This window comes from Carcharhinus amblyrhynchos, unplaced genomic scaffold, assembly GCF_965287045.1.
Source record: "Carcharhinus amblyrhynchos unplaced genomic scaffold, sCarAmb.v2.hapA scaffold_997, whole genome shotgun sequence".
Classification (NCBI taxonomy): domain Eukaryota; kingdom Metazoa; phylum Chordata; class Chondrichthyes; order Carcharhiniformes; family Carcharhinidae; genus Carcharhinus; species Carcharhinus amblyrhynchos.
In genome coordinates this window covers 22,501-47,027 of record NW_027650737.1, presented here as the reverse complement: position 1 = coordinate 47,027, position 24,527 = coordinate 22,501, and the positions used below count along the sequence as shown (strand labels likewise).

The 24,527-nt window shown below is 51.9% G+C and overlaps 1 protein-coding gene across 1 annotated transcript in view; it reads left to right on the top strand.

Annotated features, from left to right (window-relative positions):
* Window positions 1-2,673: 2,673 nt before the first annotated feature.
* LOC145340420 (girdin-like) overlaps window positions 2,674-24,527 on the top strand; it is a gene marked incomplete at both ends in the record, with an annotated part of 40,368 nt that continues 18,514 nt past the window's right edge. Inside the window, 9 exon segments of the mRNA XM_080184889.1 lie at window positions 2,674-2,806; window positions 2,809-2,861; window positions 4,544-4,705; window positions 6,089-6,366; window positions 9,783-9,926; window positions 11,917-12,103; window positions 12,816-12,961; window positions 14,681-14,770; window positions 16,817-17,043. Of these exon segments, the coding sequence (XP_080041015.1) occupies window positions 2,674-2,806; window positions 2,809-2,861; window positions 4,544-4,705; window positions 6,089-6,366; window positions 9,783-9,926; window positions 11,917-12,103; window positions 12,816-12,961; window positions 14,681-14,770; window positions 16,817-17,043 (1,420 nt within the window).

Sequence of the window (24,527 nt, the reverse complement as noted above, 5' to 3'; positions counted from 1 at the left end):
GTATTAATCCTCTCCCCCCGCCCCTCCTCCTGTATTAATCCTCTCCCCCCGGGCCCCTCCTCCTGTATTAATCCTCTCCCCCCCGGCCCCTCCTCCTGTATTAATCTCTCCCCCCCTCCCGGCCCCTCCTCCTGTATTAATCCTCTCCCCCCGGCCCCTCCTCCTGTATTAATCCTCTCCCTCCCCCGGCCCCGCCTCCTGTATTAATCCTCTCCCCCGGCCCCTCCTCCTGTATTAATCCTCTCCCGGGCCCTACCCCGGCCCCGCCTCCTGTATTAATCCTCTCCCCCGGCCCCTCCTCCTGTATTAATCCTCTCCCCCCCCGGCCCCGCCTCCTGTATTAATCCTCTCCCCCGGCCCCGCCTCCTGTATTAATCCTCTCCCCCCGGCCCCGCCTCCTGTATTAATCCTCTCCCCCCCCGGCCCCTCCTCCTGTATTAATCCTCTCCCCCCGGCCCCTCCTCCTGTATTAATCCTCTCCCCCCCCGGCCCCTCCTCCTGTATTAATCCTCTCCCCGGCCCCCCTCCTGTATTAATCCTCTCCCCCCCCCCGGCCCCTCCTCCTGTATTAATCCTCTCCCCCCCCCCGGCCCCTCCTCCTGTATTAATCCTCTCCCCCCCGGCCCCTCCTCCTGTATTAATCCTCTCCCCCCCCGGCCCCTCCTCCTGTATTAATCCTCTCCCCCCGGCCCCCCCTCCTGTATTAATCCTCTCCCTCCCCGGCCCCGCCTCCTGTATTAATCCTCTCCCCCCCGGCCCCACCTCCTGTATTAATCCTCTCTCCCCCGGCCCCGCCTCCTGTATTAATCCTCTCCCCCCCGGCCCCTCCTCCTGTATTAATCCTCTCCCCGGCCCCTCCTCCTGTATTAATCCTCTCCCTCCCCGGCCCCTCCTCCTGTATTAATCCTCTCCCCCGGCCCCGCCTCCTGTATTAATCCTCTCCCCCCCCGGCCCCGCCTCCTGTATTAATCCTCTCCCCCGGCCCCTCCTCCTGTATTAATCCTCTCCCCCCGGCCCCGCCTCCTGTATTAATCCTCTCCCCCCCCCCCCGGCCCCGCCTCCTGTATTAATCCTCTCCCCCCCCCCCGGCCCCTCCTCCTGTGTTAATCCTCTCCCCCCCGGCCCCGCCTCCTCTATTAATCCTCTCCCCCCGGCCCCTCCTCCTGTATTAATCCTCTCCCCCCGGCCCCCCCTCCTGTATTAATCCTCTCCCCCCGGCCCCTCCTCCTGTATTAATCCTCTCCCCCCCCCGGCCCCGCCTCCTGTATTAATCCTCTCCCCCCCCCGGCCCCTCCTCCTGTATTAAATCCTCTCCCCCCGGCCCCTCCTCCTGTATTAATCCTCTCCCCCCCGGCCCCGCCTCCTGTATTAATCCTCTCCCCCCGGCCCCGCCTCCTGTATTAATCCTCTCCCCCCGGCCCCGCCTCCTGTATTAATCCTCTCCCCCCCGGCCCCCCCTCCTGTATTAATCCTCTCCCCCCAGCCCCCCCTCCTGTGTTAATCCTCTCCCCCCGGCCCCGCCTCCTGTATTAATCCTCTCCCCCCACCGGCCCCGCCTCCTGTATTAATCCTCTCCCCCCCGGCCCCCCCTCCTGTATTAATCCTCTCCCCCCCCGGCCCCTCCTCCTGTATTAATCCTCTCCCCCGGCCCCGCCTCCTGTATTAATCCTCTCCCCCTGGCCCCGCCTCCTGTATTAATCCTCTCCCCCCGGCCCCGCCTCCTGTATTAATCCTCTCCCCCCACCGGCCCCGCCTCCTGTATTAATCCTCTCCCCCCGGCCCCTCCTCCTGTATTAATCCTCTCCCCCCGGCCCCCCCTCCTGTATTAATCCTCTCCCCTCGCCCCCCCCCCTCCTGTATTAATCCTCTCCCCTCGCCCCCCCCCCTCCTGTATTAATCCTCTCCCCCCGGCCCCTCCTCCTGTATTAATCCTCTCCCCCCCCCGGCCCCGCCTCCTGTATTAATCCTCTCCCCCCCCGGCCCCTCCTCCTGTATTAATCCTCTCCCCCGGCCCCTCCTCCTGTATTAATCCTCTCCCCCCCGGCCCCGCCTCCTGTATTAATCCTCTCCCCCCGGCCCCGCCTCCTGTATTAATCCTCTCCCCCCGGCCCCGCCTCCTGTATTAATCCTCTCCCCCCCGGCCCCCCCTCCTGTATTAATCCTCTCCCCCCAGCCCCCCCTCCTGTGTTAATCCTCTCCCCCCGGCCCCGCCTCCTGTATTAATCCTCTCCCCCCACCGGCCCCGCCTCCTGTATTAATCCTCTCCCCCCGGCCCCCCCTCCTGTATTAATCCTCTCCCCCCCGGCCCCTCCTCCTGTATTAATCCTCTCCCCCCGGCCCCGCCTCCTGTATTAATCCTCTCCCCCTGGCCCCGCCTCCTGTATTAATCCTCTCCCCCCGGCCCCGCCTCCTGTATTAATCCTCTCCCCCCACCGGCCCCGCCTCCTGTATTAATCCTCTCCCCCCGGCCCCTCCTCCTGTATTAATCCTCTCCCCCCGGCCCCCCCTCCTGTATTAATCCTCTCCCCTCGCCCCCCCCCCTCCTGTATTAATCCTCTCCCCTCGCCCCCCCCCCTCCTGTATTAATCCTCTCCCCCGGCCCCCCCTCCTGTATTAATCCTCTCCCCCCCCCGGCCCCCCCTCCTGTATTAATCCTCTCCCTCTGCTTCCCAGGTCAAGTGGAACATGGAAGCTTTGCTGCAACGCCAGGATGAAGAACGGCTCGCGCCCAATTCCGTCCCAAACTCTGTCCCACATTCCCGGACTGAAAACACGGAGAAAGAAAAGTGGGAGAAGGAGAACAGGGAGACACCCTGGAGCTTCTGAAAGTGAAGGACAATATTATTGAGGTGGAACGGAACGTGAGTGTTTAAATCGCAAATTTCACAATCCTCCGATTCTCGAAATGTTTTACAATCAACGGGAACAAGACCTGCAGTGAAGTCTCTGTTGTAACAAATCCTACAGCACAGCAATGGTTTAACTTTATTTATTAGTCCCAAAGTAGGCTTACATTAACACTGCAATGAAGTTACTGTGAAAATCCCCGAGTTGCCACACTCCGGCGCCTGTTCAGGTACACTGGGGGAGAATTTAGCACGGCCAATGCACCCTAACCAGCACATCTTTCAAACTGTGACAGGAAACCCACACAGACACGGGGAGAATGTGGAAACTCCGCACAGACAGTGACCCAAGCTGGGAATCGAACCCAGGTCCCTGGCGCTGTGAGGCAGCAGTGCTAACCACCCTGCCGTCCAATAAATAAATCCTAAATTTGATAGTCAAGTACAGAATTTCATTTATTTACAGAGTCCAACATTACAAACATCTGCCTCCTCCCCATGAACCCAGTGTCCCAGCAATCTCTCTTTATGCTCAATACCAGGAAAACAAACTAACAAATGTACAACCCTTATTAAAAGGCCAGCCTCTCCTTCCAAATCAATCCCAAAAGCAGCGATGTGACAATGGGGGGGAATCTGTGCTGGTGATGAGAACAGAGGATAAATATCGATCAAAATTCATCATCCCCACACTTTAAAATGTTAACCTGGGATATTTACCAATCTCCCTCAGCACTGACCCTCTGACAGTGCAGCACTCCCTCAGCACTGACCCTCTGACAGTGCGGCACTCCCTCAGCGCTGACCCTCTGACAGTGCGGCACTCCCTCAGTGCTGACCCTCTGACAGTGCGGCGCTCCCTCAGCACTGACCCTCTGACAGTGCGGCGCTCCCTCAGCACTGACCCTCTGACAGTGCGGCGCTCCCTCAGCACTGACCCTCTGACAGTGCGGCGCTCCCTCAGCACTGACCCTCTGACAGTGCGGCGCTCCCTCAGTGCTGACCCTCTGACAGTGCGGCACTCCCTCAGTGCTGACCCTCTGACAGTGCGGCGCTCCCTCAGCACTGACCCTCTGACAGTGCGGCGCTCCCTCAGCACTGACCCTCTGACAGTGCGGCGCTCCCTCAGCACTGACCCTCTGACAGTGCAGCACTCCCTCAGCACTGACCCTCTGACAGTGCGGCGCTCCCTCAGCACTGACCCTCTGATAGTGCGGCGCTCCCTCAGCACTGACCCTCTGACAGTGCAGCACTCCCTCAGCACTGACCCTCTGACAGTGCGGCGCTCCCTCAGCACTGACCCTCTGATAGTGCAGCACTCCCTCAGCACTGACCCTCTGACAGTGCGGCGCTCCCTCAGCACTGACCCTCTGACAGTGCGGCGCTCCCTCAGCACTGACCCTCTGACAGTGCGGCACTCCCTCAGCACTGACCCTCTGACAGTGCGGCACTCCCTCAGCACTGACCCTCTGACAGTGCGGCACTCCCTCAGCACTGACCCTCTGACAGTGCGGCGCTCCCTCAGCACTGACCCTCTGACAGTGCGGCACTCCCTCAGCACTGACCCTCTGACAGTGCGGCACTCCCTCAGCACTGACCCTCTGACAGTGCGGCACTCCCTCAGCACTGATTTTGTTCCGTGATTATTGCTGCTCTGTAACTGGAGTTGATTCCAGTTTGCTGTTGGTTTCCTGTAGAACGCAGCATTGCAGGCGGAGAAGGAATTACTGAAGGAACAGCTGAAGCAGCTGGAAACTCAGAACAATGCAGTTAACTCACAGATAGTAGCCCTACAGCGACAGACTACATCCCTGCAGGAGCAGAGCACCACTCTTCAGATACAGAACGCCAAGCTCCAGGTAAATACCTGCTTTCACTCTCTTTCCCCACCACACCCTCCTCACCCGTCCTCATTCTACACCCCTCATCCCAGCCCCCGACCCCTCTGCCCCTCTCCCTCCGCCCCTCTCCCTCCGCCCCTCTCCCTCCGCCCCTCTCCCTCCACCCCTCTCCCTCCGCACCTCTCCCTCTGCCTGTTGTGTGAAAACATTCCCCCTCCTGGTGTTTTTGCATCATTTTGGGCCGATCACCTTTAGTCGGCTCCCTCTGTTTCTCGATCTGTCTGTCTGGTGTAAACTGTGTCTCCCTGTCCACTCTCCCCACGGTGCCCACGCTTTAGAACGCAGCTCCACTTTCTCCTCTCGAAGGAGAACAGCCCCAGCTTCTCCAATCTATCCTCACAGCGGGAGTTCCTCATCCCTGGAACCATTCTCGCAAACCTGTTCTGTCCCTGTTTAAAACTTTAACATCCTTCCTAAAGTGTACAGACAAGAACTGGCCACAGTACGGCAGTTGTGGTCTAACCAGTGTTGAATAAAGGTTAACATATTGTACTCTGTGCCTCTATATCTCATACAGAATCCTGTATGTCCTCTTAATACCTGTAACAATCTGTTCTGCTATCTTAAATGTATTCTTCGAGTACCTAAGTTTAAGTTTATTAGTGTTACAAGTAGGCTTACTGCCGTCCGTCCCGACTGCCTCTCTACTGTGGCTATGTTTGCGGGCAGGTGTCCCTGGAGAGGGAGCAGATAACACCTTCCGTGCCCGCTGGGCACCGCAGGGGCTGGGGTGCGTTACAGACCCTGACAATCGCGTTTTGATTTAATGTTTTAAGTTTCCTTTGGACTTTGGTTTCTGTTCGGCCCGTTCCCCCCCCTTCCTTTTTGGGGGGCTGCCCCTTTTAATTTGTCCCTAAGTTAATTTGAGTTTGTTTACGTGTTGGGTGTGCAAAAGAGGTACAAATAGGCTAACATTAACACTGCAATGAAGTTACTGTGAAAATGCCCCAGTTGCCACACTCCTGTGCCTGTTCGGGTTACACTGAGGGAGAGTGCAACATGGCTGATGCATCTTTCGGACTGTGGAAGGAAATTGGAGCACTCAGAGGAAACCCACACAGAGAACATGCAGATTCCCCACAGACAGTGACCCAGGCCGGGAATCGAACCCGGGTCCCTGGCGCTGTGAGGCAGCAGTGCTAACCCACTGTGCCACCGTGTCTGTGCACCCTTTAAGAATTAACTCTGGTGCCTCTAACTGTTCACAAATAAGGTCCAGTCAAGGTTTAGTTTGAGAAATGGGCTCCACAGGGACCGTCCGGGTCTCTCTCAGCTGCCGATCTTTATGTAATAATGTTTGGGGTGATTTTTTGCGGGGGGGGGTTTGTTTCCCTGCTGCAGGTGGAAAATTCGACCTTGAATTCTCAGGGTGCCTCGCTGATGGGTCAGAACGCTTTGCTTCAGAACCTGCAGTCCAGCCTGGAAAGTGAGAAAGAGAACCTGAGCAAAGAGAAGGAGGACCTGAAGGCCACGTACGACTCCCTGTTACAGGACCACGAGAGGCTGATAGTGCTGACTGAGCGTCAGAGCACTGAGTGCGAGACGCTGATCGGCCAACAGGCAAGCCTGAAGGCAGCGCACAGGAAACTGGAGACTCAGCACAAAGAGCTAGAGGAAAGGTAACTCAGCCCCTCCGCGAGGGCTCGCACTTCAACACGGAGAACTCCTACCCTCCCCGTCCCCATTGAAGCTTAGAAGGTGTGATTTTTCTTTAGTCTGTCATGGGATGTGGGTGTCGCAGGCGAGGCCACCATTTATTACCCATCCCTAATTGTCCCTGAAGTGAGGGCCTTACTGGGCCATTTCATAGAGAATCATAGAATCCTGACAGTACAGAAGGAGGCCATTCGGCCCATTGTGCCTGCACTGCCAACAACTCCATCCTATCCCCTTAACCCCACATATTTACCCTGCTAATCCCCCCAAAACCTAACCCACAAATCTTTGGAGAGTGGGCGGAAACTGGACACCCGAAGGAAACCCACACAGATACGGGGAGAATGTGCAAACTCCACACAGTCACCCAAGCTGGGAATCGAAGCCAAGTCTCTGGTGCTGTGAGCCAGCAGTGCTAACCACTGTGCCTCACAGAGGGCATTTCATATTTTAACTCACACATCTGCAAGGTGGTGATGTAACTCCATGAAGGGAGGGCTGTGAAATCCATCCTTGTACACTTGGAGAAAGAAACATTTCAAATCCGCACCCTTGCACTTTGACCACTAGATGGAGCATGGACCCATTGAATCCTCCAGGAACCTCTGACTGAAATGAATTAATGCAGCACGGTGTCCAGAGCTACCTGTGTCCAGAGCTACCTGTGTCCAGAGCTACCTGTGTCCAGAGCTACCTGTGTCCAGAGCTACCTGTATCCACAGCTACCTGTGTTCATAGCTACCTGTGTCCATAGCTACCTGTGTCCATAGCCACCTGTGTCCATAGCTACCTGTGTCCATAGCCACCTGTGTCCATAGCCACCTGTGTCCATAGCTACCTGTGTTCATAACTACCTGTGTTCATAGCTACCTGTGTCCATAGCTACCTGTGTCCATAACTACCTGTGTCCATAACTACCTGTGTCCATAGCTACCTGTGTTCATAGCTACCTGTGTCCATAGCCACCTGTGTCCATAGCTACCTGTGTCCACAGCTACCTGTGTCCACAGCTACCTGTGTCCATAGCTACCTGTGTCCAGAGCTACCTGTGTTCATAGCTACCTGTTCATAACTACCTGTGTCCATAGCTACCTGTGTCCATAGCTACCTGTGTCCATAGCTACCTGTGTCCAGAGCTACCTGTGTCCATAGCTACCTGTGTCCAGAGCTACCTGTGTCCATAACTACCTGTGTCCAGAGCTACCTGTGTCCATAGCTACCTGTGTCCATAGCTACCTGTGTCCAGAGCTACCTGTGTCCATAGCTACCTGTGTCCATAGCTACCTGTGTTCATAGCTACCTGTTCATAACTACCTGTGTCCATAGCTACCTGTGTCCATAGCTACCTGTGTCCAGAGCTACCTGTGTCCATAACTACCTGTGTCCATAGCTACCTGTGTCCAGAGCTACCTGTGTTCATAGCTACCTGTGTCCATAGCTACCTGTGTCCATAACTACCTGTGTCCATAGCCACCTGTGTCCATAGCCACCTGTGTCCACAGCTACCTGTGTTCCTAACTACCTGTGCCCATAACTACCTGTGCACACGGCTCTACCTAAATGCAAGCATTGACACAGTGGTTAGTACTGCTGCCTCACAGCGCCAGTGACCCAGGTTCGATCCCGGCCTGGGGTCACTGTCTGTGCGCAGTCTGTACGTTCTCCCTGTGTCTGCATGGGTTTCCTCTGGGTAAAGGTTGGTGAGGGGGTGGGGAGGGTCTGGGTGAGATATCCTGGCACAGAGTCAGTACAGACTTGATGGGCCGAATGCGATTCTTCTGAAGTCTTCCTTTCAGAATCAGTTTAGGGCGGCACGGTAGCACAGTGGGTTAGCAGTGCTGCTTCACACTCCAGGGACCTGGGTTCGATTCCTGGCTTGGGTCACTGTCTGTGTGGAGTTCGCACATTCTCCCCATGTCTGCATGGGTTTCCTCCCAGAGTCTGAAAGATGTGCGGGTTAGGTTGATTGGCTGTGCTAAAAATTGCCCCTTAGAGTCCTAAGATGTGTAGGTTAGAGTGGTTGCGGGTAAATGTTTAGAGATAGGGCCTGGGTGGGATTGTGTTCGGTGCAGACTCGATGGGCCTCTTTCTGCACTATAGGGTTTCTATGATTTCTGCCTGTGCCCACAGCTCTACCTGTGCCTGTTGTTCTGTCAGCCTGACATTGATCACACATCGATGGTTACAGACGGGCCGATTGTTCCTCTGCTTGAACCAGTCCGGTCCGATGGTAGTGGGTTATTGTTGATATTTGCTTGAACCTGGCTGCATGAATTTGTTTGGTTCCTGTTATTGATGGCGGTGTTTGTGATACACGAGTTCCTGTGAGATTGTTGATTCCTGATTAACCAGCCAACCCCTGGGGCTGAATGGCCTTCTCCTGTATCTCCCTGTGTAGCCGTGTGTGTGTGTGTATGTGGGTGTGTCTGTGGATGTGTGTGTGTGTACCGTGTGTGTATATCTGTGTGGGTGTCTTTGTGTATGTGTCTGGGTATGTGTGTGTGTCTGGGGGTGTGTGTGTGTGTGTGTGTGTGTCTGGGGGTGTGTGTGTGTGTGTGTGTGTGTCTGGGTGTGTGTGTGTGTGTGTGTGTGTGGGTCTGGGTGTGTGTGTGTGTGTGTGTATGTGTCTGGGTATGTGTGTGTGTCTGGGGGTGTGTGTGTGTGTGTGTGTGTGTCTGGGGGTGTGTGTGTGTCTGGGTATGTGTGTGTGTCTGGGGGTGTGTGTGTGTGTGTGTGTGTATGTGTCTGGGTATGTGTGTGTGTGTGTGTGTGTGTGGGTCTGGGGGTGTGTGTGTGTGTGTGTGTGTGTGTGTGTGTGTCTGGGGGTGTGTGTGTGTGTGTGTGTGGGTCTGGGTGTGTGTGTGTGTCTGGGGGTGTGTGTGTGTGTGTGTGGGTCTGGGTGTGTGTGTGTGTCTGGGGGTGTGTGTGTGTGTGTGTGGGTCTGGGTGTGTGTGTGTGTCTGGGGGTGTGTGTGTGTCTGGGGGTGTGTGTGTGTGTGTGTGTGGGTCTGGGTGTGTGTGTGTGTCTGGGGGTGTGTGTGTGTGTGTGTGTGTGTGTGTGTGGGTCTGGGTGTGTGTGTCTGGGGGTGTGTGTGTGTGTGTGTGTGTGTGTGGGTCTGGGTATGTGTATGTGTCTGGGGGGGTGTGTGTGTGTGTGTGTGGGTCTGGGTATGTGTGTGTGTCTGGGTGTGTGTGTGTGTGTGTGTGTGTGTCTGGGGGGGTGTGTGTGTGTGTGTGTGTGTGTGTCTGGGTGTGTGTGTGTGTGTGTGTGTGTCTGGGTGTGTGTGTGTGTGTGTGTGTCTGGGGGTGTGTGTGTGTGTGTGTGTGTGGGTCTGGGTGTGTGTTCTGCACTAACGCCCTGCCTGTGCTCACACTCACAGGTATGTGGGTCTGCTGCAGCAGAAGAGGGAGCTGGAGGAGTTGGATTGCAGCCTGCGGGCTCAGCGAGACAGTCTGCACAGAGAGAGCAAGCGCAGTGCGGCCATTGCAGAGCTGAACAGGGAGCTGCAGGCTGAGCTGGACAGGTGAGGGTGGGGGGGGAGGGATGCTGCGGAGTGGGGGTGGGGGAGGGGAACAGTCTGTACAGGTGAGAGGGTGGGGGGGCTGTGGGGTGGAGGAGCACACTGTACAGGTGGGGGGGGGCTCTGTACAGGTGGGGATAGGGGGTGCTGTGGGACAGGGGGGCACCCGCTGTACAGGTGAGGGGGGTGGGAGTGTTGTGGGTGGGGCAGGAGCCACGTGTGTACAAGTGAGAGGGGGGTGGGGAAGCTGTATTGGGGGGTGGGTAGGTGGGAGGCTGTACAGGGGGGTGGAGGGGGCTGTACAGGGCGGTGCGGGGGTGGGGGGGCTGTACAGGGGGATGGGGGGGTGGGGGGGCATTGACTGAATTCAGCAGCTGATGCGTCAGCAGTGAAAACTAGAGGAAGAAACGAGTATTCCCGATCTCCCATCATTCGGGACTCAGGATGTTCACCCCCAAAACTTTCCATGAAAAGTGCTGAGAATGTTCAGCCCCTGAAATCCTTAATTCATCTTTCAAAACACACTGAGACTTCTACAATGAAGGAAACTCATTTTCTGGCAGCGAGCTTCCAGTAACGTGATACAGGCCAGATATTACCCCAGTGATAAACACCAAAGAGAAATCACCTTCTGAATAACTCCATGGGTTCTCTACATCCACCTGACACAGCATCCAGGGCCTTGGTTTCACCTCATCCAAAACAGAGCACCTCCCACAGCACTGACCCTCTGACAGTGCGGCACTCCCTCAGTACTGACCCTCTGACAGTGCGGCACTCCCACAGCACTGACCCTCTGACAGTGCAGCACTCCCTCAGCACTGACCCTCTGACAGTGCGGCACTCCCTCAGCACTGACCCTCTGACAGTGCGGCGCTCCCTCAGCACTGACCCTCTGACAGTGCGGCACTCCCTCAGCACTGACCCTCTGACAGTGCGGCACTCCCTCAGTACTGACCCTCTGACAGTGCGGCACTCCCTCAGCACTGACCCTCTGACAGTGCGGCGCTCCCTCAGCACTGACCCTCTGACAGTGCGGCGCTCCCTCAGCACTGACCCTCTGACAGTGCGGCACTCCCTCAGCACTGACCCTCTGACAGTGCGGCGCTCCCTCAGCACTGACCCTCTGACAGTGCGGCGCTCCCTCAGCACTGACCCTCTGACAGTGCGGCGCTCCCTCAGCACTGACCCTCTGACAGTGCGGCACTCCCTCAGCACTGACCCTCTGACAGTGCGGCGCCCCCTCAGCACTGACCCTCTGACAGTGCGGCGCTCCCTCAGCACTGACCCTCTGACAGTGCGGCGCTCCCTCAGCACTGACCCTCTGACAGTGCGGCACTCCCTCAGCACTGACCCTCTGACAGTGCGGCACTCCCTCAGCACTGACCCTCTGACAGTGCGGCACTCCCTCAGCACTGACCCTCTGACAGTGCGGCACTCCCTCAGCACTGACCCTCTGACAGTGCGGCGCTCCCTCAGCACTGACCCTGTTTATATGGGGCATGGGCGGATCTGTGAATCCATTCGGCTCATCGAGTCTGTGCTGACCACAATCCCACCCAGTCTCTATTCCTGTAACCGCACATATTTACCCTGCTCATCCCTCTGCCGCTTGGGTCAATTTATCATGGCCAACCCGCCTAACCCGCACATCTCTTGGAGTGTGGGGGGGGAAACCAGAGCACCCAGTGGAAACCCACGCAGACACGGGGAGAATGTGCAAATTCCGCACAGACAGTGACCCGAGCTGGGAATCGAACCCGGGTCCCTGTGAGATGGCAGCGCCAACCACCGTGTCACCCTCAGTCCAAACAGATCAAACGTGGGGCTACGGGAATAGGGCCTGGGTGGGAATGTGGTCGGTGCAGACTCGATGGGCCGAATGGCCTCCTTCTGCCCTGTAGGGTTTGTATGGTTTGATTTAACTCAGTGACAGCACGGGCACGGGCCCCCCCCCACCCGGTCGACTGACTCCGCGTGACGTGTGTTTTAGGTTGAGAATGGCGAACGGCCAGCTGAAGGAGGAGTTTGATAACCTGCAGGCCCACACCAAGGAGTTTAAGAGCACCCTGAACAGCACGGAGCTGGAACTGGCGAGGTGGCAAGCTGAATACCACAGCTTAAAGGAACAGCATCAATCTCTGGACATCTCCAACACTAAACTGGACAATCACTGTGAGGTAATACTGGAAACTTCCCAAAGCTGTCTCCAGGAGGCTTTAATAAACGTGTAAACTCCGGCTTGCTTCAAATTCTGTTACCAAACTCACACCAATTCCATCAATCCCTGCCCCCCTCCCCGATCCTGTAATTGCTGAGTTACTCTGGCTCCCAATCCTCATTTCGAAATTCTCACCTTCCTCCTGATCCCCTTCCCTCCCCCACCCCCTCCCTATCTGGGTGATACCTTCTCGCCTCCATCTCTTGTTGCTGCTCATGGCCCTGTTATTGTCATTGGCTCATCCTGGAAGATAGAAACCCTACAGTGCAGAGGGGGGGCGGTGGGGCGGGGGGGGGGGCCACTCGGCCCGTCAAGTCCGCACCGACCCTCCGACAGAGTATCTGACTCCGGCCCGATCTCCACACCCTGTGACTCTGCGATTCCGCGTTGCTCGGGGCCGTTGGGTTTAAAGCCTGTCCGGCTTGGATTGCTGTCCGTGCGGAGCCTGCGCGTTCTCCCCGTGTCTGCATGGGTTTCCTCCCACAGCCTGAGAGACGTGCTGGTTAGGGTGCATTGGCCCCAACAGGGGCCGGACTGTGGCGACTCGGGGAGTCTCACAGTAACTTCATTGCAGTGTTAATGTAAGCCTTACTTGTGAGTCGTTTATAAACTTTACCCGTGCTGGGTGGAGGCGATCCTCACTCTGCCTTTCCCGATCTCTCTCACACCAGCTCCTGACGCAGCTGAAGGGGAACCTGGAGGAAGAGAACCATTATTTACTGAGCCAGGTTCAGATGTTGAATCAACAGAACCAGAACCTGCTGGAGCAGTCCATGGAGAACAAAGAGCATTACCACGAGGAACAAAAGCAGTACATGTGAGTCAACAGCTTCTTTAGCCAGTGGTCAATACTGATGGCCCTTCGGCCCATCCCCACCGTGCTAGATTACAATTGCACAGGTTCCATGTTGCCACCTTTAAACATCTGTTCTGGGAAGCCTGGAGCTTGTAGGTGCCGAGAAGCTGTTTTCCCAGCTGGATATTCCGGGACAAGGGATCATTCCCTGAGGATAAGGAACCTTTTGAACTGAAACAAGAAAGATTTTGGCATCGAGAGGCATTTTAGATTATCTGATCTGAGAGCACCGTCCACGCGGGGTTGTTTAATAGTCGGTAACTTCCTCATCTGTGGTTACGGAGGGAAGCCAGGTCTACAGGGATACGGTGGGACTGTGGATTTGTGTAGGAAATCGGACATTACTGAATGGATAGGCTGGCTCGAAGGACCAAAAGGTCTTTTCCTGCTCCTATTTCTTGTGTTTGTACGTCATGAGAGTCACGACCTTGGAATTGGTAATGAACACTTTGAGTTATTTAATGGCACAGTGCTGGTCTCGACGGGCTTCCTGCAAACTCATCTCAGCTATTCCTGTACCAAGAACAGGCTGAGTGTCCTCTCATGGTGTTTTCCTGGATTTAACCCTTGGGTCGGGTTCATCTCCTTGTGTTTTGAACTGGGATTTAACTTTGGAACATTAGTCATCACATTGAGCAGGGAAAAGGGAATCCTTCAGTCGAGACACTAATCTCAGCTGACACTCAATGTGGTCCAGTTGTATCAAGGCAGGAATCCAGGCTGATGATTGCCTCTCATACTCAATAAGTGCACACAGACACACGCACACATATACACACACATATACACATCCACACTTAGATATGCCGATGTGCACTCACAGACACATCCACGCACATATAAACACACACATACATACGTACACACAAGTACACAGGCACACACATATGCAGATACACATGTACACAGACACACACACACACACACACATATATGCACATGTATACACAGACACAGATATGCCAAGGTGGAAACAGACACGTACACACGTGCACACATATATACATCCACAAACACACATGTGCTGATGTGCACACACAGATACACACACACATTGCACACACACACACCGACAGAGACACACAGACACACACACATATGTCGATGTGCACACACAGACGCACACACATGGACACAGACACGTGTGTGTGGTTGTAAATCTTTGGAATTCTCTGCCAGAGAGAGTTATGGATGCTCCATTATTCAGTGTATGGAAGGCTGGGATAGACAGAGTTTCGGTCTCTGCAGGAAACAAGTGAAATGGGGATTGGGGGGAAAGTGGAGTTGAGGCTGAAGGTCACCATGACGGTATTAAATGATGGAGCAGGCCTGATGGACCGAATGGCCTACTCCTGCTCCTATTTCCTCTGTTCTTGTGTCCAATACCCAGTGGTGTTGTGGACAGCAGCAGCATCTCTCCAGCTTGCTCTCCATATCACAGAGATTCCCAATTTGGCACTGGGTACAATTCCTGGGACTGACGTAACGTGGAGGATCTTGGGTTCAAGTAGAAAGTATCTCAGGGCATCTACGGATGGGTAATGAATGTCACCCTTCCCAGCGATACCCACAACGCAAGAATGAATGGAGGGAAATTTTTATCCATGGCGCCTTATTCACATCTGATATATCGCTTACAGAAATCCAGTTCCAACCAGTCTTTTTGTATTCCTTCCTTAGAGACAGATTAAATTCCCTTCGAAGGCAAAAAGAGAAATTGGAGGAGAAAATAATGGACCAGTATAAATTCTACGAACCAACTCCTAAAAGGTACCGTCTCTTAGTTTGCAAATTAAATAGCTTTTCGTTATCCGTGTAAAGTGAACACTCTATCCCTTGTGGTTGGGATTTTTATAAGTCACAACTCTGAATTTGTCTTGCATATCTGTATTCACATTTCCTGTCCCAGCCTGTCACACTATGACAGTGAAGTCATTCTCTCATTCTCCTGTGCCACCACATCCTCATATACCCCCTCCGTTCTTGGAATCCTCCCCCCTCCTACTCCGAACTCTTGTCTGAGTCCTTGCTTTAATGTTCGTATGATCTGTCCCGACCTGCAGTTTTCTGTTGCCACTCAACCTGATCACTAACCTGCACGCCTACCTTTAACTTTGACTTCCCAATTTTCCAAGTAACTGATCCTTTGCTCCCACCCTTTAGTTTAAAGCCCTCTGTACTTCCTTTGTTATACAACCCACTACAACACTAGTCCTAACGCGATTCAGATGGAGGCCGTCCCCATGGTAAGCCCACACTTCCCCCAGAGATGATGCCAATGTCCCACATTCCAGCCCAGCTGCTCCATACCGATGTTTACCCTCCACATGAGCCTCCTTCCATCTCACCTTGTCTAACCCCATTTGTGTCACCTTCTAGCCTGCCTCATGGGCTTACCCCCTGTTTCCTCTACTCTATTTAGCTCGAGCTGTCCTTGTGATAGCAAGTTCCACATTCTGCTCACTCTCTGGTTAAAGTGGTTTTATTTCAAATTCCTTATTGGTTCAGTCGGAGACTATCGTATATTTACAGTCATGAGTTCCGCTTTCTCAGGAAGTCTATGCTTACCCCATCAAACCTTTTAATAGCCTCAGGGACTTCCATCTAATTACACCTCAGTTTTCTCTTTCCTGTAGAAAAACCTTTTCATTTGATTCAGTATTGTCACACGTATTGGGAAACAGTGAAAAATATTGTTTCTTGCACGCTATAAAAACAAAGCATACCGTTCATAGAGTACATAGGGGAGAAGGAAAGGAGAGGGTGCAGAAGGTAGTCTTAACATCATAACTAGGGGGCAGAGAAAGATCAACTTAATATAAGATAACACCATTCAAAAGTCTGATGGCAGCAGGGGAGAAGGTTCTTGAGTCAGGTGGTACGTGACCTCGGACTTTTGTATCTTTTTCCCAATGGAAGAAGGTGGAAGAGAGAATGTCCGGGGTGCGTGGGGTCCTAAATTATACTGGCTGCTTTTCCAAGGCAGTGGGAAGTAGACAATGTCAGTGGGTAGGAGGTGGTTTGAACAATGCACTGGGCTATGTTCACGACCCTTTGTAGTTTCTTGCGGTCTTGGGCAGAGCAGGAGCCCATACCAAGCTGTGATACAACCGGAAAGAATGCTTTCTATGGTGCATTCTGTAGAAGTTGGTGAGAGTCGTAGCGGACTTGCCAAATTTCCACAGCCTCCTGAGAAAATAGGGACATTGGTGGGCTTTCTTAACTATAGCATCAGTGTGGAGGGACCAAGACAGGTTGTTGATAATTCGGACACCTAGAAACTTGAAGCTCTCAATCATTTCTACTTCTGTCCCGGTTGACGCAGACAGGAGCATGTCCTCCACTACTCTTCCTGAAGTCGATAACTATAGACTATCAATTAAATTTCAATTTAGTGTCTTACCCAAATTGCGAAATTGTACTTCCAATTCTCAGCCCCGATCAATAATATAAATGTTGGACAACTTGTGATCCCAGAACCTCTTCTCAAACTGGACCTGCCCATCCCCAGCTTGTGCATTTATTTCTGATCTAGCCCTACCTTGTTTTGGCTCAAGGACTCCTGTCCAAACAATCACCATCCCGACTTGTTCCCGCTGTCACTGGGTCAAAATTCTAAATTTCCGTCCTAACAGCACTTTGGGTGTACCTACAGCACACGGACTGCCGCGATTCAAGAAGGCAGCTCACCACCACCTTCTCAAGAGTAACTGGAGATGAGCGATACCCACATCCCAAAAACAGATAAATTCAAAAGAATCAAGCCCTATTTAAGTTGCGAAGGTCATTCAGAATGTTAACTGTTCTTTGTCACAGGAAGAGTAACTGGGTGTCTGCAAAGGCCCTTGTGAAATTCATAAAACCCAGGAAGGAGAGTGCCAAGGAGCGCCCAAAGCATGTTCCCGAGAGCCAGGTTCACCAACAAGAGGCGGCAGAAGTGGCAACAGCATTGACACCATCTCGAGTGCAGAGAGCTAGTCTCGACAACGCCTCGCTGGGATCCAACTCACTCGAGGAGAATGGTCTGAGTCCAACCAGTAAAGGTAAAGATATTTACAGAGAGTCTAATCCAAAGCAGCCCGACTGTGCAAATTGGCCAGATCCAGATGTTGTTGGCCTGGAACTTTTTCATTGGCTTGTTCCCATTTGCTGATCAAATCTTCTGGATTTTTTTTACGTGCGTTTGTGAATCTTGGGCGTCGCTGGCCAGCGTTTATTGCCCATCCCTAGTCAGCCACATTGCAATGGCTCTGAAGTCAAATATAGGCCAGACTGGGTCAGAGTGGCAGATTTCCTTCCTGAAAGGACATTCGTGAACCAGATGGATTTTTCCAACAATTGATAATAGTTTCATGGACATCAGAAGATTCTTAATTCCAGATATTTTTTATTGAATTCAAATACCACCACCTGCCTTGGTGGGATTTGAACCAGGTTCCCCAGAATATTAGCTGAGTTTTTGGATTAATTGTCTAGTGATAATATCACTCGGCTATCACCTCCCCATGGATTGTGGGTTTGTTCAAATTCCCTGGGGCTACACTGCTGCCTCACGTTGCCAGGGACCTGGGTTTGACTCCCGGCTTGGGTGACTGACCGTGTGGAGTTTGCACATTCTCCCCGTGTCTGTGTGGGTTTCCTCCGGGTACTCCGGTTTCCTCCCACATTCTGAAAGATGTGCTGGTTAGGGTGCATTGACCCGAACAGGCGCCGGAGTGTGGCGACCAGGGGAATTTCACAGTAACTTCATTGCAGTGTTAATGTAAGCCTTACCTGTGACACTAATAAACTTTACCTGAGTGTCAGGGACTGAGCCAATCAGTGGAGGCAGGGTGTGATTTGTGAGAACTTCAGTTCAGCTTTAAGAGCCTATTGGACACAGTATTTGATTTGGGGAATGTGGTCTGTGTTAATTGGCCTGGACTTTATGGGAATGAAGACCGGGTTGGGGATGAGGGATCGGCAAAGGACATGAAACAAGTCGTCGTATTTTTAGGATGTTCTGGTGGTTTTTAACTGGTCCGCTAACTATTGGATTGCTGATGGTGCGGCTGTCACTGTGTGATCAGATTCGATGCAGAATGTCAGAGAGGGGTGGAGTTTGTGGGGGCGGAGCGGGGGAGGGGGAAACTAAACCCTGAAATATTGACAGATGTCTAAATTCCAACTTTCTCTGTAATTGTGCAAAGACTAGCTGAGGAATACTTTCCTTCTGAATGCACATTCTTGAATAATCAAAATTGTCCCATCTACTGTTATGGAAATGATGAACTGAATCTTGTTTTTTTTCTCTCTGTGGTGACTCTAACTTTGTACAGCCTTATCCTTGGTGGTGGGGAGTTCTCTTGAATTGCATGTATTTTGGTTTGGGCCGCGGTGATTTTTAAAGTTTCATCTCTCTCCCCTTTTTTTTCTCATTCTCTCTCTCTGCTCCTCCCCCCCCCGCCCCTCCCGATTCTCGGGCGTGGTGATTCCTCCCTTCTGACTTTCAATTAAGCCACCACTTGGAAAAGGTTTGCGTTTCTGAAGAGTAAAAGCAAAGAGAAACTCAAGACCAAATCGACACCGGATTGTCAACACCGATTACTGCGCCTGCGGTTAATGTCGTCCAGTGACATGTCGGATTCCGCCAATGACTCGTCCCCTCAGCTCCCCAACTCAGCGATTCCTCACTCCTCTGTCTCTCACATCCCACCGTCATCACCTACTGGCACACTAACGGACCCTGACCCAGCAGATAACAGGCTATAGCCTTCCAGATTGTTGCAATGTTGATTCCGATGATAATCCCAAATATGTAAACCAATTAAAAGTTAATTTTTTTTAAAACATGAAATTGAACGCCTACATCTGAGCCATCTGACGTTTTAACGCTGACGTTTTTTCCCATCATTCATAACTGAACAGCATGCCTTAAAAAAACACAATTTGGGTCTCCAGGCACTTTGATCGTAAGTAGTAATGTACGTCTGTGCTGATACACATTGCAGCTGTAGCTTTTTGCTTCATATCAAAAGCCATATTTAAACTCATTCTATTACCAAATAAGGTATTGAAAACTTACCCAGGCCTGTAAAGGAATTGGGGCCTTTTTAACCTGAACAGTTGGCTAAATTTGGCATTTTTACTAAACAGTGAAACCTGTATAGACGGATACTACCAACAAAACAAACCAGGGAATGAGGTTGGGTTGTTGTACAGAGACCCACATGATGGGCTGAATGGCCTCCTTCTGTGACATGATGACTTTAGGCACTGGAGTGTGGCACCTGGGGAGATTTTCACTGGAAGTTACATAAGAACTAGGAGCAGGAGTGGGCCATCGAACCTGCTCCGCCATTCAATAAGATCATGGCTAATCTTTTCATGGACTCAGCTCCACTTACCTGCCCGCTCACCATAACCTTTAATTCCTTTACTGTTCAAAAATATATCTATCCTTGCCTTAAAAACATTCAATGAGGGAGCCTCAACTGCTTCACTGGGCAGGGAATTCCACAGATTCACAACCCTTTGGGTGAAGAAGTTCCTCCTGAACTCAGTCCCAAATCTGCTCCTCCTTATTTTGAGGCCATTCCCCCTAGTTCTAGTTTCACCCGCCAGTGGAAACAACCTCCCTGCTTCTATCTTATCTATTCCCTTCATCATCTTATATGTTTCTATAAGTTCTCCCCTCATTCTTCTGAATTCCAACGAGTATAGTTCCAGTCTACTCAGTCTTTCCTCATAAGTCTATTTATTCAGCCACTTCATTGCAGTGTTAATGTGAGCCTGCTTGTAACACCAATAAGTGAACATAATTTTACTGACAAAACATAGACACTGACTGAGAGATGAAAATAATTCCAGGACCACAGGCCGTACAATATAACATGGGTTTAATTGAAGGAGCTGATGGGGAGCTTTTTACCCAGCATGCACAGCAGCAGAGAAATGGCTCTATCTCTGGGGTGGAAGGGTTTGTGCCAGGTGCTGACCCCAGTTCACCCTGTGCACCCTGGGTAAAGTACCCTCCATTGTCACGAGAAGTACATAAAGGATCCTTTTGAAAAAGAGGCCAGCTTCAGAAAAAAAAAAGTCAGCTCAGGCAACGCAGTGGCACAGCGGTTAGCACTGCTGGCTCACAGCACCAGGGACCTGGGTTCGATTCCTGACTTGGGTCACTGTGTGTGTGGAGTTTGCACGTTCTCCCCATGTTTGTGTGGGTTTCCTCTGGGTGCTCCGACTTCCTCCCACAGTCTAAAGATGTGTGGGTTGGGTGAATTGGCCGTGATAAATTGCCCCTTAGTATCAGGGGGATACTGGCTCAAATAAATGTGCGGGGTCACGGGGATGGCGCCTGAGTGGGATTGTTATAGGCTCAATGGGCCAAATGGCCTTCTGCATAGAGGGATTCTGTTACGTCACTCCTTAAAACCTTACAGGTTTCACTGTTTATAAGTATTTCAGACTAAATACGGGACTGGCTTGCTTCCAGCTGAAATATTTGTTTGTAAGTGATCAGCTACAGTGCGATGAGTGTTGCCCCTGAAGCTGCCCACCTCACGCCCTCCTTTTGTCAACCCCCTTCAGTGGGTTATGTGTGTGCCTAGGGATTGCCCCTATTTCCCTCGCCCACCCCACCAGTCTGCTGCTTCCGTCCCGCGCTTTCTCTCCTGCGTAGCTTTGCTTTCTTTCCACCAGGTCTCCGAGCAGCCTGGCGTTCAGTGTTTCACCCCCCCCTTCACCTCCTCCCCCCACAACCATCCCCACACCCACAACCCCCCCTCCCCCCCCCGCCGACTCCGGTGAGCCAGAGAGAATTTTAATGGAAATGCTCCAATCTCTTTGGTTGGCTTTATGTATCTGATGAAGGTTTGGTGTTGTGACGGAGGTGTCTTGTGGACGGGATAGTTCCGTGTGTCCTCCGGGAAATAGCCAGTTCCAGAGACCCGCTCTGTAAAAGATCATTCATGGAATGGGAGAGTCCTGGTGAGGCTGGCATTTATATCCCAGCCCCTAGCCAGCCTGGAGAAGGTGGCAGTGAGTGACCATCTTGGAACAGCCCCAGTCCCTGTGGTGAAGGTGTTGCCGTGTAGCATCGTTAAGAGAGGGATTTATCCAAGGCAGGATGATGTGTGTGGCTTGGAGAGGAATGTGGAGGTCGTGACGTTCCCATGCAACTGTCACCCTCGTTCTTGGCAATGGAGATAGTGAGTGTCTCAGGAGACAGTTTACCTTCCAGCATTTTCAACTGAAGTCTTTAATATTCTGTGGGATGAGTTTAGAGAGCAGCTTAAAAACCTCCCAGCATCAGAGCAAGGCCTGTCCTGGGTTAGACCCCCATTGAGTTTGGGACGGAGAATGTTAGAGGCAGACGGGGAGGGACTGGATAAGCACTCTCCAGTGGGTAATGCATTAGATGTTTCACAAGTCACTGAATGATGACAAGACTTTGCTGCTTTGTGTTCTCCAAACCACCCCCACCCCCACCTGGCTACAGTTAACCAAACTCGTACTGACGTTCATTGGCTGAGGCCTTATCTAAACACATAGCTGCTGGAGAGTGAGTGAGCAAAACCGGTACGATTATACATCAGGAAGCGACAGGGAGACGTGAAGCTTCTTTAACCTTTGTCCACAGATCTGTAATAATGCAAGCTCTTGCCTTATTGACTCTGCATACAGCTTCCAGTCCTTGTGTTGTTTGGAGCATTGCTATTTATTCACTATATCTGAACTGGGCTCCAGAAGGATTTTTATCTGTCTTATATTGTTTCTTTTTCAAATGGAAAATGATTTATCTGGTTGCAAGGATATCACTTTTAACATTTGATAAATCTCGCATCCGAATGCATTTCGCATCACTTTTCCTAAGCATAAATCCTCATTTCTACATTTCTAATGGAAATTCCAATGTAAACAGGTCACGCTGCAGTTACAGACTAATGCCACAGGGGGCGCTATAGTGTGAGTTTACATGGGCTGTTCGTATTGTAAATGTGGCAGTAGGAATTGGCAATAAGTTTGTATTTATAGGGTGGGGGAAGGAGGTGATTCTCCCACCCTGCTGCCCTGCCATTTTAGTGCAGCGAACCAGGAGACTTGAGCGGAAGACCTTTTGAGGGCTCCCCGCTGAGTGCCATGGGCTCCATGCAACTCCCAGCGCCGGATCTCTAGTGCCGTCAGCTCCGTGCCCATGGCCCCCAGCAGCCCCGACACTGCCCGGCTTCGATTCCTGGGTTGGGTCACTGTCTGTGCAGAGTTTGCACATTCCCCCCGTATCTGCGTGGGTTTCCTCTGCGTGTTCTGGTTTCATCCCACAGTCCGACAGACGTGCTGGTTAGGGCGCATTGCTGAATTGCTCGGTGTACCCGAACAGGCGTCAGAGTGTGGCGACTAAGGGATTTTCACAGTAATTTCACTGTAGTGTCAGTGTAAGCCTACTTGTGACAATAATAAATAAACTTTAAACTGTGGGCTAAGCTGACAGTACCAGTAGGTGGTGTTATAGTCCATTTCACCCACTAAGATTTGGGTAACGTTCTGTCGCTTTGTGAAAGGCAATTCCATAATGCTTCAGCAACCTTTATCCTCATGCTTTTAATTTCCTGCCCACTCTCCTGGAGCTTGGCAGCAGAAGACACCGACAGGCTGTTATATAGTGCAGAGGGAGGTCATTCGAGCCATCGAGCCTGCACTGACCACAATCCCATCCCCTACCCCCACAACCCCATGTATTTACCCTGCTAATCCCCCTGACACCAAGGGGTAATTTAGCATGGCCAATCCACCTAACCCGCACATCTTTGGAGTGTGGAGGGAAACCCACGTGGACACGGGGAGAAGATGCCAGCTCCACACAGACAGTGACCCAAATCTGGGAATTGAACCTGGGTCCCTGGCGCTGTGAGGTAGCAATGCTAACCACTGTGCCACCGTGCTGTCCTTATTCAGTTTGTTAAATCACCACCTCCCGACTGACCCTGTTCCCTCCGAACTTTCCAATCTGAATTTTCCTGAGTCAAACTGCCTGTTTATTTTCTCCTGTAGCGAGTGGAGCTCAGTAACCGTGTCTCATCACCGTTTCCACTGGCCAATGTCTCCTCACGAGACAATCCCATCTTCAGTACCTCATGTCGAGAGAAAAATAAGTTCAGGTTTTGTTTTGATGGCGTGTGGTTCCCACAAAGACAGCAACCCTTCTCAAACCCCAACCCCTTCCTACCACAGGCTTCCCCCCCAAGTCACACTGAGCACCATTACCGCTTTGTCTCATCCAGTACAAACGTCACCCAGCATTTGTCCAGAAAAGCTCACTTAAAAATAACTTCAAATTACGTGCAGTCTGTCATTTCTATAGCAACTAAGCCTGAAGTTCTAGTTTCTCCCCCCACCCCCACCTCAACTTTTCACTTGTCCCATGCTAAGAAACGGGGCAAGTGGAAAGCACAGTGACTCAGTGGGTTAGCACTGCTGCCTCACAGCACCAGGCACCCGGGTTCGATTCCCAGCTTGGGTCACTGTCTGTGTGGAGTTTGCACGTTCTCCCCGTGTCTGCGCGGGTTTCCTCCGGGTGCTCCAGTTTCCTTCCACAGTCCAAAGATGTGCGGGTTAGGTGGATTGGCTGTGCTAAATTGCCCCTTAGTGTCAGGGGGATTAGCTAGGGTAAATACATGGGGTTATGGGAATAGGGCCTGGGTGGGATTGTGGTCGGTGCAGACTCAATGGGCTGAATGGCCTCCTTCTGCCCTGTAGGATTCTATGATAATATTCTGAATCCACCCATTGGACATGGAGTCCTAGTGCTTACATTACTGGACAAGTAATCCATAGAACTGGAATAACGTTCTCTGGTATTCCTCCTCACTGTGTCATCTCGAAGGTTTATCGCCAACTCCTGGAGGTTCCAGGACAAACTTGTCCAACCCTTATCCATACTCTAAACATTAATCTGGTAGCTGTTCCAAGCACTGATTGTTTCCATCATACAATCCAAACTGGTCCATGCCAACCAAAAGACCCATCTTTGCTAACCCCACTTGTCTGCATTTGGCCCATGTTCCTTTAAAACTTGCCTATCCATGTATTTGTCCCAATACCTTTTAAATGTTGTCCATGTCCCTGCCTCAATCACTTCCTCCAGTAGCTCATTCCACACACGTACCACCCTCTATATAAATAAGTTGCTCCTCAGGTTCCCATTAATTCTTTCCCCTCTTAACTTAAACCTGTAGTTCTTGATTCCACAACCCAAGGAAAAACACTGTGCGCTTTCACTCTATCCATGCTTCTCATGATCATATAACCTCTACAGGATCACCCCTCAGTTTCCTATGCTCCAAAAAGTCCTAACCTGTCCAATCTCTCCCTATAACTCAGTCCCTTGACTCCTGACAACATCCTTGTAAATGTCCTCTGCATTCTCCAGTTTAGTAACATCTTTCCAAAGCAAGGCAACCAAAACTGAACACAATACTCCTCTTTGAGGCTGTTATCTGGGAAGTATTTGCTGCTGGTTACTGGCTGCCCTGGGTGCCGTGTGAGT